Below are 15,062 nucleotides of genomic sequence, written 5' to 3'. Positions count from 1 at the left end.
GGACGCCGGGGAGGGGCTCCACCCCCGCCTCTGTGGGACTTGGGGGAGGGTCGGCTGAGCCCGCGGGGACCCCCGGCGTCCTCGCGCGGCCCCGCGGTCCCCACGGCCTGATGGCGGCGCGCGTGGACCCGGCGCAAGTGAGTGGACGAGCGGGGCGGCGGCGTGCTGTGCCTCAGTTTCCCGGCCCCGGGGTGGTTCTCGGCTCTGGAGGGCGGCCGGGGCCACGTGGGGAAGCGTCCGTTTCTGGCACCCAGCGGGACGCTGTGTGGAAGGGACAGGTGCGGCTTCTGGAATTGCCCTCGGTCCTTGCCGGGTGCGGAGGACGACTCGCACCCCCGAGACCTCANGCCGTGACCTTGAGCGAGTCCCCCTGCGGCGCCGGGCATCTGTGCTCCCGGAGGTGAAGTAGTATTAACGGATCCGCGTCCCGGGTTGGGGGCCCTGGAAACCATACGTGAGTGGCGTGTGTCCCCCGGTGTCCAGCAGGGCCGCGGGAGTGTCGCTCTGGGGGCTCTTTCCACGGAGATGCCTCCTGAGCCTGTGTCTGTCGCGTAGGCTAGACCCGGCGGGAGTCCGACCCTTGCGCCCTCCGGCCTCTAGCGGGCTAGAGCCGGGGCGGAGAATGGGGGGACGAGTTTCTGGAATTGCTGCTGTGCTTGGGCGGAGAGGTGGAAAGGCAGGCTGAGCGCCAGGGCGTCCAAGGAACTTCTTTTTCCGTTTACAACAAATGGAACCGGCTTTCCCCTGACAGTAGTGGAGCTGTTTTCTTCTTTAAGACATTCAGTTAGGTTTGAAAAGTTGAGTCCATCCACATGGTCAGTGATGACAGTGTGCAGGAGTGTGATGTCCCTTTGCACACACATGCACAAGGGGCTCTGGGGAGACTCTAGCGGTCGCCCCAAGTCCCCGCTTCATAGCCTAGACCACTGTCAGCACTCGTCTTGTTCCCCCTCCGCAGGGCCCTCTCCTCGCTTTTTCAGACCCAGCCTGAAGGAGGCCTTCCCTGTTGCCCTGTGTAAAGTCACTGTCATCTCATTCGTCTCCTTACTCCATTTTCTTGTCTTGGGAATCTTTAGGGGCCTCAGACGTTGTCTTGCTGATTTTAGTTGCTTGTTTAGGATGTTTCCAGCCCCGAATCGTGAGCGCCTGTCGCTGCCCTATGCCAAGACCTAGAACGGCCTGGGCTTGTAAAAGGTACTCAGTAAAAGGCTGAATGAGTGAACGGGTCTCCCACTCAGGGGCTACCATCACACTTGTAGTAAATGCACACAAACCCCACCTTGGCCTTCCGGGCTGTGCTGGATCTGCCCCTGCGACACCTCGGTGCTCCTCCCTTCCCTTCTGGATGGTGCTGAACTTGTCCAAGTCCTTCCTTTTTTGCAGCCTTTGTACTTGCACTTCCTTCTTCCGGGGCCCCTGTCCCCAGGCCTCTGCAGGGCCGTCTCTCCTGTGCGTCAGTGTCACCTACTAGAAGAGCCTTTTCCTGGCTGTTTTAGTTCTGGCAGAGGTGCGCCTGGCCCCCACCTTCCTGTTTTCTGGGGACATCATCTTTTGCTGGATGTTCTAGTCCTTTCTCTGCTCCTTTAATGTGAGATTATGGGCTTTCTAGAGCTACCTAAGCTCCAGGCTGTGGGCCGTCACATGGACATGACAGTAGCATTTATGTCGTGGGCTGTGGGCGGGTTAGGAAAAGTCACAAAATACATTGAACACATTCCGGCCTGGGCATTCCAGTGTCCGCATGTGAACCTTTTTGTTTTAGCTCTCGGAACTGCCTGGTGAAGTGGGAGGGATTATGGTATCGATGTGGAAACCAAGGCTTAGAGAAATGATGTGATGTCCTCCTCTTGGTCACAGCTGGCAAGTGTCAGATTCGGTCCCTGGGAGTCTGGGTCCAGAACAAGGGACTTTTAGTCACTTTACCTGAGTGGTAAAAGCTCTCTGCTGGGGGGCGGGCACAGGGGAGGAGCAGGGAGCCTCAGCTACTATTGCTGTGGTTCTCATTGTTGGACTTACCGGCATGATCCTTTTCCCTGTTCCTCGCATGTCCCAGATCACTAACTGCCCCTACAGTCCTTAGGAACACCACCGTCTGTCATCTCCAGCGGCTTCTCCAGGGGAGGCTTTTCTCTCAGCCATAACTGCATTATGTACAAAGGCTGCCTCTACCTCCGCCTTGAGCCCAGCACAGAGCTCTGCCCTCAGGAGGCCTCAGTGATTCAGGCCTGGGTCTCTCTGCACCTTCACCAACAAGTGAGTAACAGGGTCTGACTGCATCCAACAGCACAAGACCAATGCCACTACCTCTGTTTGGCTTCCCAGGTTTTGGTTACCTTTAAGGATGTAGCTGTGACCTTCACCCAGGAAGAGTGGGGACAGCTGGAACTGGACCAGAGGGCCCTGTACCAGGAGGTGATGCTGGAGACCTGTGGGCTTCTGGTCTCCCTGGGTAAGGACTTACCTCTCACTCCTGTGGGGCACCCGACTTCGGCTCAGGTCATGATCTCATTGTTTTTCAGTTTGAGCCTCACATGAGGCTCTGTGCTGACAGCTCAGAGCCTGGAGCCTGCTTCAGATTCTGTTTCCCTCTCACTCTCTACCCTTCCCCCACTTGCACTCTGTCTCTCTCTCTCAAAAATAAAATAAAAACATAAGAGGGGTGCCTGGGTGGCTTAGTCGGTTAAGCGTCCAACTTTCGCTTAGGTCATGATCTTGCGGTTCGTGGGTTCGAGCCCCGTGTTGGGCTCTGTGCTGACTGCCAGCTCAGAGCCTGGAGCCTGTTTCGGAGTCTGTGTCTCCCTCTCTCTCTGACCCTTCCCTGCTCACGCTGTCTCTCTCTCTCCTAGAAATAAATAAAAATATTAAAAATAAATAAATAAATAAAAACATAAGAAAATTGAAAAAGAATAAAAAATAAAAAAAAACAAAACAAAGTCTAACTTAAAAAAAAAAGGCAGCAAGTGGCTCCAACTGAGACTTGAAGCTTGGAGGGGAGGTCAAGGAGGGTTTCCAGGTGGAGGAACCAATATAAGAAAAGGCCCTGGGGTGAAAGAAAGGCGAGCCAAAGGAACATCTGGCTCACCTTTTCGCCAGCCCCTCTGTGAGCTCAGCACCCTGCACATAGCACACACTCGCTCAATCCTAAGATCGTTCTAGGACCTATTTACTGTAAACATAGTTTAACACAAAACACCCAGTGACCATTCCTGAGACCTGTCCCCATGAGTCCTGGGCTCACAATCAGAATCTGCCAGTTGAAACTTCAGTGGGTCCTGGTACCTCAGTCACTGGACTTCTGTGCAGAACCCGCCTGTCTCTGTGGAGATGTATCTGCTGCACGTGACAAGACCAGCTTAAACTGCCTTCCCCTGAGGAAAGTTCCCAACTCACCTACCGACAAGCCCCAGGGTGGGACTGGCCTGGTCTGGAGGATGCCCCTTCACCACTCCTTCCTCAGTGATGTGAAGGTGGTCTCCGCTCCTCTCCCCAGACCAGGCATCTCCCTGTTCCTCAGGCTCGCCCCCTTGTGGCCTGTGGGGTGCTGCAGCCTCGCCTCGCGGAATAAGGGTTTCGTCCTCAGAATGGGCATCCAGCTCAGGTTACCTGCCTGCCTCAGATTATCAGTGCTCAGGGATGCCATTCCAGGACTTCTAGCCCCTTGGCTTTCAGTGCCCCCTGGGCGGCCTCTGGGGAGAGATCTCAGATAGATCGCTAGGCCTCACCCCAATAAATTGTGTTCCTTTTGGCTTGAGGTCAGAATCGAGCACTCCTAGATGGTTCCAAAGCACCTAGGTTTGAGAACCAGCGACTTAGATGAATTACAGAATCCCTTCTGGAAGGAGGGGCTCGCTTTCCCAGGGTCCCATGTCTATGTGTGAAAGCGGTGTGCCCCCAAGTAGGGTTGGCTTCCACCGACGAAGTTCAAGGACGCTGGTGTTGTGCAGAGACAGCAGCACCCTCTATAGTAGTTGCAGCCCAGGAAAGGGACCTGTGTGTAGGTCGGCACATTCTTCACGTCAGTAGTAGCTTCACTCGGGTCTTTTCCCTGTCATTAAGTCCCAGGCCAGATGGAGACATTGCTTTCTTCTCATACACCAGGGCTTGTTTCTTTCTCTGTCCACAGGGCACTCAGTCCCCAGAGCAGAGTTGACCCACCTGCTGAAGCATGGGCGGGAGCTGTGGACTGGGGAGAGAGGCCTCTCACGGAGCACCTGCCCAGGTAGGAGCAGGGAGCTGTGCAGGGCGGGGAGAGGTGGGGGTTCCTGGCAGCCTCCAGCATGCAAGGGACCAGTGCCTCTGCACCCGTGTGAGACTCTCTGTGACCTCCTGGGGGTTCGGGTGGTTTCTCACATCCAGGTGTCGCATTGCATCTGCAGGCCGGCTCGGACGCCCAGCATTATTTAGAGACCTGGTGCTGGATGTCAGCGTGTAGCTTTAGGCGTGCTCTCTGGTCTAATCCAGCTGGTGGAAGGGAAATGCAGGGGGAAGGGGAGAAGGCACATCCACAGACACCCCAAGGTCACTTCCACCCATGCTCCCTGGAAGAGAAGTAGGCATCTGGCCACACCTGGATGCTCAAGCCTGGGGGGTGCTTAGCTGCGCGTGCCTGCGGAGAAGAGCCGGCGTACTTGGTTTGTATCCTGTCAGTCGGCTGTGCTCAGCCTACTTGGAAACTCAGGGTAACGACAGTTTCTGTGATTCCATTGTTTGAGGTTGTGGTGAGCCAGCACACCGTGCCTGGCCTGTGGAAGCGTCAATGGAAGTCAGGTTTTTTGTCTTTTGTCTTTTTTTTTAATAGTTTATTTTTTTAAATAGTTTGTTTTTTGTCTTTTGAATTAAAAATTTTTTTAAACATTTAAGGCTCTGAGCTGTCAGCACAGAGCTCTGCATGGGGCTTGAACTCAGGAACCATGAGATCATGACCTGAGCCAAAGTTGGACGCTTAACCAACTGAGCCCCCCAGAAGTCAGCTCTTGGTGTGTCCATGTAATTATAGTCCGAGTGGGTGACAGTGAGGTAACACATTTTTTTCTGATTCAAGGGACCTTTCTTACCCTTGAAAGTACTGTCTCTACTCTGCAAATTACACTTCGCTTTGTATCCAACTGTCTCCCACCCTTCTCTCTCCGTTCATCCAGCCCCCTGTTTGTTCATCAGAAGCAGCCCCTTGCACTGGCTGGATCCTCCTACCTCTCTTGCCCTGAAAACCGCACGGTGACAGTGGGCCTTTTCAGCCCCACATCTGTGCCGTGGAGTAGCTGGGGCCGTCATGGCGAGGCGTGGCCTCCTCTCTGGCGGTCCTTCAGGCTTCTCAGCCGGCATGTCTTTGGCGGCCCTCCCAGCTCCTAGATCCACATCTCCGCTTAGTGTCTCAGAGGCACGTCGAGTCCGTCAGGCCTTAGATACTCACCATCCTGTCCACTCTTCCCCATCCCGGGTCAGAGAGCGTCCTGCTATTCAAAGCAGGGTAGAAGTTGGAAATACCTCAGAGAGCACCTCAGCATCTCGCTCTCCTTCAGACCCAACATTGATCCCTCCCCGGTCCTGCCCGTTTGGCATGATCTGTGTCTGCCGAGTGTATCGCCCCCACTGCTCTAATTGGCTCCATCACGAGCATCTAGTCCAGGTTTCCATCGTCTCTTGCTCGGATGATGCCAGAGCCTCTGGGCAGGTCTCCCTGCATCTGCCATGTGCCTCCGGGCAGCTCTTCCTCTCACACTGGCTCCTGCAGCCCCCCGGATGCCTTCCAGGGCTTCACCACTTCTGCTGTCACCAGGGTCTCAGCATATATTCTGCCTCGCACTGGAAATGAAGACTGTGTACTTCTGGTTCTGGCTCCTCAATCCAGAATGACTCATCGTGTCTGTCCCGCATCTACGGCTTCCTCGTCCTCTGTGGAAGATCCTGTGCCTCTGATCCTGGCCTGTTCCTCCCCCACAGCCTCGGCCATGCCTCTGCCTTCTCAGGAAGCTTGCTGCCTCACTTCCTTCCGGCCTGGCTGCATCTTCGTCGTCTGTCTGCTCCACATAAACATGTGCTCCGATTGTCTACACACAACAAACACAAGCGTTTGCAGATCAGGACTAGCTTGCGGCCAGTGTTGACGTACCTTATAAAGCCAGGTTTCTTGAAGGAGCCGTCTCATTGGTTAGGAAAAATGTATACACTTGACTTCCTTACCTTTTGCTTAAACTCTGCTTGGTCTTCTCTCCTTACTGTCAGAAGCGTACGGTGATGTGCACAAGTCTTAAAAGTCAGGCTTAGGCTTTTGCATGTGTGCTAACTGAGGTATTCCTCACCCCAGTGCAGACTCGGAATATTTCCAGCAAACTAGCAGGCCCCTGTGCCCCATCCTTGAGATGGCTCCTCCTACAGTGGAAACCACTGTCCCCATGCTTTCACTGAAGATGGGTTTATCAGGGGCTTTCCCACCCCTTTTCGTACCTTGAACAACAGAAATTTGTTTTCTCACAGTTCCGGAAGCTAGAAGTCCGACATCGTGGTGTCAGTGGTGTCGGCTTCTGCTGAGGCCCCTTTCCTTGACTTGTAGGGCAAGCTTTGCTTGTGTTTGAGGGTGTCCTTGCTGCCACCCTAATTGCCCAGTGCGGCAGTGAGAACAACAGCATATTAGGGTTCTCCAGAGAATCACAGCCAGGAGGAGGTAGAATCAGGCCCAGAGGCGGAAGAGCTGATGTCGCGGCCTGAGTCGGAAGGTGTCTGGAGGCAGGATTCCTGCCCTCCCAGGGGAGCCCGGCCTTTTCTCTTAAGGCTTCAGGAGACTGGATGTGGCCCTCTTTCAGAGAGGCCCACTCTCTGAGAGAAAGATTATGGATGATCATCTTTTCTCAAAGTCTGTTGGCTTAAATGTTAATTACATCTTAAAAATACCTCAACTAGAACTGGTGGACTAGGCCTAACCAAGCTGATGTGTAAAGGTGACCGTCACAGCAGCTCAGGATAATGACCCACAGCATAGTATACACGCCGCATCAAGACTCGTGTCAAGCGCTTTATGGCATTTTCTTCCTGAACCCTCACAACGGACTCCTGGTCTCTCAGATGAGGAAGCCACGCCTTGAAGAAGAAAGTAACTCATCCACCAAGATCACTCACTTGGTGGAGGTGGGGCTGGAACAACGGCTTCTGGCTCCAGAGCCCTGTTAACCACCATGTGATGCCTCCTAGCAGAGCAGAAGCTTGTCTTTTCTACCGTTTGGCCCCGGGTGTCCCTCCATCCCTCCTCTTCTTCAGTCTTGATGCTCTTCCTTGGACTGTGATCCCCCTTTGCTAGTGGCCTCACCAAGAAGCCTCCGGGCTTGCCTCCGGGGCCCCTTTCTTCCTTTAGCTGTACCGCACTCTCCCAGGAGTGACTCTGCACGCGTGCTCCTTCCGTTTCAATCCGCGCCCCTCCCTCCTGCTCTCTGTGGCTTCTCCATTAGGACCTAGCTCGTGGGATACCTCCTCTGAGAAGATGACATCTTTTCCCTCCCAGTCCTGTTCAGTGCCACTTCCGTGTGCTCCTAGCACCAAGGGACATCAATTCTTGGAGCAAATGATCAAAACTGTCCCCCATCCTCTCATCTGGATTGTGAGGAGGGGCCCCCACTCCCGACCCCCTGTCTCCTGGTCCCGCCTACCCTTGGGATTTTCCCTTTAATGGTGTCAAGAGTACAAGGACCAGAACAGTCCTTAGAAACCCAGGTTCTAGAGATGTAAAACGCAGCCATTGTCAGTGGTGCTAGCTCAGCCTCACTTGCCCCGAAGTGTTGACTTCGTCTCCTCTATACCGCAGCACTAAAAGTCCCCCTTTGTGTGTCGGATTCTCTTCAGGTGACAGTGCAAAACTTCGGACCGGAGACCCAAGCACTTCTCAGCTGGTTTTGTCTGCGGGAGCCTGGCTCCGGGACAGCCTGGCCCAGGGACCTCCAAGGGACTCCAGCCTGGTGCAGAGCAGGGATTGGGAAGGGCTTTTGGAAATGCAGAAAGGCCGACTGACGCCTGGGACAGATGCTCACGAGACCCACCGTGAGAGAATGAGCCATGAAGATGATGGTTTGGGGACGGAGGATAGCCTGCACTCCAGGGTCTTGCCAGAGAGAGTCTCCCCGGGAGAGGTGCTCCATGAACGTGACCCACAGGGACCAGGCAAAGGCCGCACGCCTCACGCGGGGAATGATCTCTACGAATGCAAGGAGTGTGGGAAAGGGTTTAACCGTAAGTGGTACCTTGTGCGGCATCAGCGGGTCCACACTGGAACAAAGCCCTATGAATGCAACGCGTGTGGCAAAGCCTTCAGCCAGAGCTCGACCCTGATCCGGCACTACCTCATCCACACCGGGGAGAAACCGTACACGTGCCCGGAGTGCGGGAAGGCCTTCAAACGCAGGTCCTACCTCGTGCAGCACCGCCCGGTCCACACCGGGGAGAAGCCCTACGAGTGCGCCCAGTGTCGCAAGGCCTTCACCCACCGCTCCACTTTCGTCCGGCACAGCCGGACCCACACTGGCGAGAAGCCCTTCGAGTGCAGGGAGTGCGAGAGGTCGTTCGGCCACCGGGCGCACCTGATCCAGCACTACGCCGTGCACACCGGCGCGAAGCCTTACGACTGCGCCGAGTGCGGCAAGGCCTTCCGCTGCGGCTCGGAGCTGGCGCAGCANCGCGCCGCGGAAGGACGTTCCTAACATAACGGCTGAGAGCCGCTGGCCAGAAGCAGCACCCTCCCTGCCGTCCGAGAACCCCTAACGAACAAGGGCAGCCGCGTCACTGTCGTTGCTGTGAGAAAACCCGAGACGCTCAGCACTTACTGTTAGGTCAGGGGTCGCTGGGAATCGTACCCCGCGCGGGCCTTCTGGTGCCTGGTAGACGGACAGTGGGTACTGTGCACTCACAAGGACGTCCCGCCACACGTCTGCCCCTCGGTTGACCCTTAGAAAGCCGCTTCAGCGTTACTTTTAAAAGAAGAATAAAAAGACGGGGATGGAAACATACACTTCAAATGGAAGAAACAGATGTCTTTACAGACTTTCGCATTTCCGTGCCAAACCTATTAAGCTTTTCATCAGATGGGGGAGTATTTGAGAGGAAGGGCCTCAGCCCTTTTTTTTTTTTTCTAAGTTTATTTTTATTTATTTTGAGAGAGCAAGGGAGAGAGAGAGAGTCTCAAGCAGGCTCCACTCTGTCAGCCCAGAGCCCAACTTGGGGCTCAAACCCACGAACCATGAGATCATGACCTGAGCTGACATCAAGAGCTGGATGCTTAACGACTGACCACCCCGGCACCCCCAGCCCTTTGTTTTTATGTGTTCACTGCCATCCTGTGTCTGGAAAGTTTGGACAGTGAGGGCAGCTCTACAGACGTTTGCTGGAAGACTTTGTTCCAATCATCCTCACCCATGAGGAACGTCGTTCTTGAGAAGTGTGAAGGCTGAAACACAAGATACTTGAACTTAAAAGTTAGAATTCTGAAAATAACACCACATGCCACTTAAACTCACATGGTCTGAGAGAAGGAATCCGCGTACACCGTGTACACTGTCACATTGAAATATGCTCCCCTCAAGAATGTTTACGGCTTCAGTATTTATAAGTAAAGCTTCTGTTCCTGTGGTTTTTAAATCCTCGACGTTCTCTCTCCCTCACTTTTTCTTGACTCCATTCTGCTCCTTTGTTTTCTTTCTTTTTCCCTGACGGTACGGTGGGGCCTTCTCAGGTGGGTCCTGGTGGTTTTGGGGCCTGAGGCCTCACGTCCCCTCCAGCCGTCTAGGGCTTGAATTGTAGCTAGAACCAGGGACATAAAACACACTGCTGGGGCAAATTCATGAGGACCCCAGGAAACAAATGCCCAAATATCCTCACTGTCTGATCTTATAAAGGGTTGTGTGAAGTTCTGCTACAAAATAAAGGGCCAGGGACTTTAACAGGACAGTCTGGGTGTGTACATGCCGGTGTTGGTTTGTGTGGGCTTCGTGGTTGCCACCCCGGACTTCCTCCCTTGATGCTGGTATCAGATGTGGTCATTTGAAATTCATCCTGTGGACTTTCCTTCAGTTTTCAAGGCACACATGGTAACGGTAACAGGCTAAAAACTACAGGAGAACGTAGAATCATTTCCTCACTCAGAGCTTCTTCTGCACCTTTATAAGGCTACGTGCACGGGTCACACGGGTCACTGAGCACTCATATATCTGTGGTCCATTGTACAAATGAACTTATTGATGAGTTAGTGAGGTCTAGTTTTTGTTTTCAGGATAGCATGCATAGTTTTCTGTTTTTCAGAAAGGAGAGCTGACTCTTGAACACCCCACCCACCCTCTGTCCTCTCTCTGGACGGTGGTATGTATTGTAGCCATGGCTGTACTTGTGGCTGAGCACTGGGTTCGAGAGAGTTGGAGAAACCCCTCTGGAAACATCTTGGTTTTCATCAAAGGGTTCTTTGCATGCCTGCCATGCTGACCCCACTTTGTCCCAAAGCAGGAGCGATGTGTTTTCTACTAAATGAAGGAAATCTCAGGGTTTGTTCCTCAACTTCAAGGTCTTGCCATAGCGTCTTAACGTTCAGTGTGAGGACATATTATATACTCGCCGCCACAACAGGCAGGGGTCTCCTGAAGGACCTCCATCCTTCGTTCACATGACCACATAGTATGTTCTGGGCACTCTGGGGTATGGGGCACCTGAGTGGCTGAGACAGGAGTCCTGTCCTTGAGCAGGGAGAGAGCTTAACGCCTAGTGTAGGTGAGCAGGGTACGCTGAAATCGAAAAAGAGAAGGAAGTTGAGCACATGGCTTTGCTGGATTCCTAATCACCTTGAACATTTGGTCTCCAAAATAGGATTTTTCTCCATTCTTGAGAGCTCTCTGGGTACTGGTCCTGATGGTAGGTGCTAGTGAATCAGTAAAGTTAGGATAAGTAGTAGAGTGGGTTCTTACAAATGGATAAGAAAGTTAAGGTGACATTTAGTGCTCTCAGAAATCACTTATTATGTATCTCGTGTGGGTCATGGACTTTCCTAGGTACATGAGATGCACAAAAAAACAAAAGGATTTTGCCCTTGTAGAACTTCTGGGTGAGGAGACAGCAATGTTCCTAAGTTCCAGAGCATATTAGAAGGTGATGGGTTCGGGACAGTTGGGTGGCTCAGTCAGTTATGCATCCGATTTCGGCTCAGTTCACGATCGCACGGTTTGGGAGTTAGAGCCCTGCATCAGGCTCGGTGCTGCCAGCTCCGGGCCTGGGGCCTGCTTCGAGTCTCTGTCTCCCTCTCTCTCTCTGCCCCTCCCACACTCACGCTCTCTCTCAGAAATAAAATAAATCTTTAAAAAAATTTTTAAAAAGCTTTTCTTCTGAAATGAACTGAATATTCATATTGGACAATGAAATATGGAGATATTCTAAAACTGAGTAGGATCAAGATAGGCACACCAGATACCACTAAACTGACCCACTAATTTCCTGGTGGGATCAATCCCCTGTAAATTCAGATGACAAATGTTCAAGTTTGGAAACTGAAGTGGTTGTTTCCTTAACACAAAAGAACCACTAAGACATATTAGACTTAATAACATAATCCAGGATACAGAAATATACTAGATCTATCAATGTAAATCAACACATTTCCTGTCTGTAGGAAATATTATATTTAAAAAAAAAAAGCAATTAAAAAAAATTATCTTGTGCAGAGCCACCTGGGTGGCTCACTCAGTTGAGCATCTACCTCTTCGCCTGGATGGCTCTGTCAAAAAAAAAAAAAAAAAGCATCTACCTCTTGATTTTGGCTCAGGTCGTGCTATGATTTGTGGGTTCAAGCCCCACATCAGGCTCTGCTAACAGTATGGAGTCTGCTTGGGATTCTCTCTCCCTCTCTCCGCCCCTACCCTACTGGTGCACGTGTGTTCTCTCTTTCCCTCCCTCTCAAAATAAATAAGACTTTTTAAAAATTATCTTCTGCAAAGTTAATTGAAATATCATAAAACAACATTAAAACTAAGTAAGTGTAAATTGAAGTGAAATTAATAACTTTTAATAGGATCAGAATGAAATAACAGCAAAGAAACACTGCACACTGAAATAGAAATTCTAATATTGAAAATAGATCAATTCACAAAATACCTTCTGTAATGTACTACTAGTTGCATAGCAATTTTTCCAAAATCTCTCCAGTAATTACAAAAATTTAAATTTTTTAAAAATGTTTTTTATTTATTTTTGAGAGTCAGAGAGAGACAGCACGAGCAGGGGAGGGTCAGAGAGAGGGAGACACAGAATCTGAAACAGGCTCCAGGCTCTGAGCTGTCAGCACAGAGCCCGACGCGGGGCTCGAACCCACGAACCCTGAGATCATGACCTGAGCCAAAGTCAGATGCTTAACCTACTGAGTCACCCAGGCGCCCCCAAAATATTTTTAATTAATAAATAAAATTATGCAGTGAAGAGAACTGGCCCTGACAAACACCAACTATATTAACAAGTTTTTATGCAAAATAGGTCAAGGAGGTGGAGGGTACAGGCTTCCAGCTATGGAATGATTAAGTCACAGGAATAAAAGGCACAGCCTTGAGAATATAGTCACTGATTTGGTTATAAGGTTGTCCAGTGACCGGCAGTAGCTACACTCGTGAGCATAAGATAACATGGACATTATCAATTCTTATGTTGTACACCTGAAACTAATGTCACATTGTGTGTCAACTACACTCAAAAGAAAAAAAAAAAAAGAAGAAAGAAATTGACAATTTTTTCGGTGGTACAGAACAGGGACTTTGTGAGACAAACGGATACGTAGATAGAGGAGAAGTAAGTGACAGGTGACAGATGATAAGGTTGAAGTCAGACGCCCAACCAACTGAGCCACCCAGACGCCCCGGGGTGACATGATAAGGGGAGAAGGAAGAAAAAAATTCATTAAATATATGGCATTAAAATATTTGAGTATTTAATTGAAACATAGAGGTGAGTTTTTACCTGGTACATTAGAGAGTTTTAGAAAATAACACTCTCGATCTAAAAATATTTTTTAGTGACCTATCTCATCACTGAAAATATCCTGCTATATATTGACAATGAAGGACAGGGCAAATCATTACTAAAGAGAACATAGGCCAGAGGATACCCGAGTTCATAAAACGGAAATAATAGTGAAATCAGTAATATGCCACAAGTAAACTAAAATGAAACTTAAAGAAAATATTTAAATCTGGAGTATTTAAAAGAGGAAACTATCAATAATCTCCTGGTACTGATATTAATCAGTTGGGTTAACCAAAAAAATGGTGTAATGTATAGGAACAGACAGTATTAAAAAAATAAACCCAGAAGGCATGTTCATCTCACTAATGAGCAGAAAATTGCAAGCAAAAATGATGTTTAAGGGGCACCTGGGTGGCTCAGTCGGTTAAGCGTCCAACTTCAGCTCAGGTCATGATCTCATGGTTTGTGGGTTCTGAGCTGTCAGCACAGAGCCTGGAGCCTGCTTTGGATTCTGTGTCTCCCTCTCTCTCTGACCCTCCTCTGCTCATGCTGTGTGTGTCTCTCTCTCTCAGAAATAAAACATTAAAAAGAAAAAAAATTAAACTCTGCTTTAAAAAAATGATGTTTAATAATGTTTAACCATAACAGTAATTTGTTAAGACTATTTTGGATCAACTCGCTGTGATTTAAATTTTACATATTTTTCCTTCTCTATCACAAGCCATAATGGATCAAACATCACAATATTGGATATACTTTCCTCACGGTTTGTGAGTTCGAGTCCCACATCAAGCTCTACACTGACAGTCCAGAGCCTGCTTGGGATTCCCTCTCTCTGTCCCTCCCCTGCTGTCTCTCTCTGTCCCTCTCTCAAAAATAAATAAATAAGGATGCTTGGGTGGCTCAGTCAGTTAAGCCCCAACTTTGGCTTAGGTCGATCTCACGGTTCCTGAGTTCGAGTCCCACATCAGGCCCTGTGCTGACAGCTCAGAGCCTGGAGCCTGCTTCAGATTCTGTGTCCCACTCTCTCTGGCCCTCTCCTGCTTGCACTCTGTCTCTCTCTCTCAAAAATAAACAAACATTAATAAACAAACAAATAAAAACTTAAGTGTGTGTGTGTGTGTGTGTGTATATATATATGGAATCCTTCCAAATAGCCTGAAAATTTAAAGCTGTCAAAAACCTGAGTGCAGAATAGTCACAGGTTTATATGATCCCTAATCTGGTATGGTTTTATAACCCACTTTTACCTCAATTCTGTTTTTAAAGACTCTTCAATTTCCATGTTTTTGGAGACAGGCAATTTAGGATGTACAGAAATAAGACTTTTTCTTTGGCAATTTGTGTCAGTAGTTTACATTAATTCCCATCTGTAACTGAAATAAACAGGGCAACTGGCATGAAGATTTGGGAGAAGAAAACGACTTGATAAAATGCACATCAGCAGACAGGGATACAGGTGACGTGTCCCCGGAAGGGCGGACCCCACTCACAGGACTGTGTGTGACCCATGGACACTGGTGACCAAGGTCCACAAAGCATGCAGAGAAAGAGCCACTCAACAGGAAGGGGGGGCAGGAAGTACGTGGGAGTGAAATTCGCCTCCACTTTACACACACACGATTCATAGGAAAAATGGAATTTTAATAACACTAAGATTACAAAAGTTTCTGAAATTACTAATATAATGCAATATATTTCAGAATGAGAAAAATAAGAGAGGGGGCAGGAGGAAGAACTGGGGATCTTCTGAAAGACAAGTCACAGCAGGGACTTAATAAGCAAAAGACATGTCAGTAGACAAGGCATGGGAGTTGATAATGTCTCCTGAGACCAGAAAGACCCAATTTGCTACTGTAATCGACCACTCCCGCCCTTTGAGAGAGCACCGATCCTAACCACTAGACCACCAGGGAGCACTCCTGCCCTCTGAAAGGCTATGATTCACAGATGATTATGGCTCATAATTGCCCCTGATCACAGGGGTTCTGTGGAGACCTGAAGGGGATTCAACTAAGCAAGCACCACCGGCTTGCAGCAAGAGGGAGGTGAACTTGGTTCTTCAATCACGGTCTCTGAGATTGTTTTTTTCATTG

At 50.0% G+C, this 15,062-nt stretch overlaps 1 protein-coding gene across 1 annotated transcript; it reads left to right on the top strand.

Moving 5' to 3' along the window:
• Positions 1-8,681, top strand: ZNF550 (zinc finger protein 550). Its single transcript, XM_077756956.1, has 4 exons — positions 1-137; positions 2,323-2,449; positions 4,124-4,219; positions 7,831-8,681. Exons 1-4 carry the CDS (start codon positions 111-113, stop codon positions 8,679-8,681), a joined length of 1,101 nt encoding a protein of 366 aa, XP_077613082.1. The 5' UTR covers positions 1-110.
• Positions 8,682-15,062: the final 6,381 nt, after the last annotated feature.

This window comes from Crocuta crocuta, unplaced genomic scaffold, assembly GCF_008692635.1.
Source record: "Crocuta crocuta isolate KB4526 unplaced genomic scaffold, BGI_CrCroc_1.0 scaffold142, whole genome shotgun sequence".
Lineage (NCBI taxonomy): Eukaryota > Metazoa > Chordata > Mammalia > Carnivora > Hyaenidae > Crocuta > Crocuta crocuta.
Note: the sequence above shows the minus strand (reverse complement) of the source record. Positions and strands in the feature narration are given on the sequence as shown.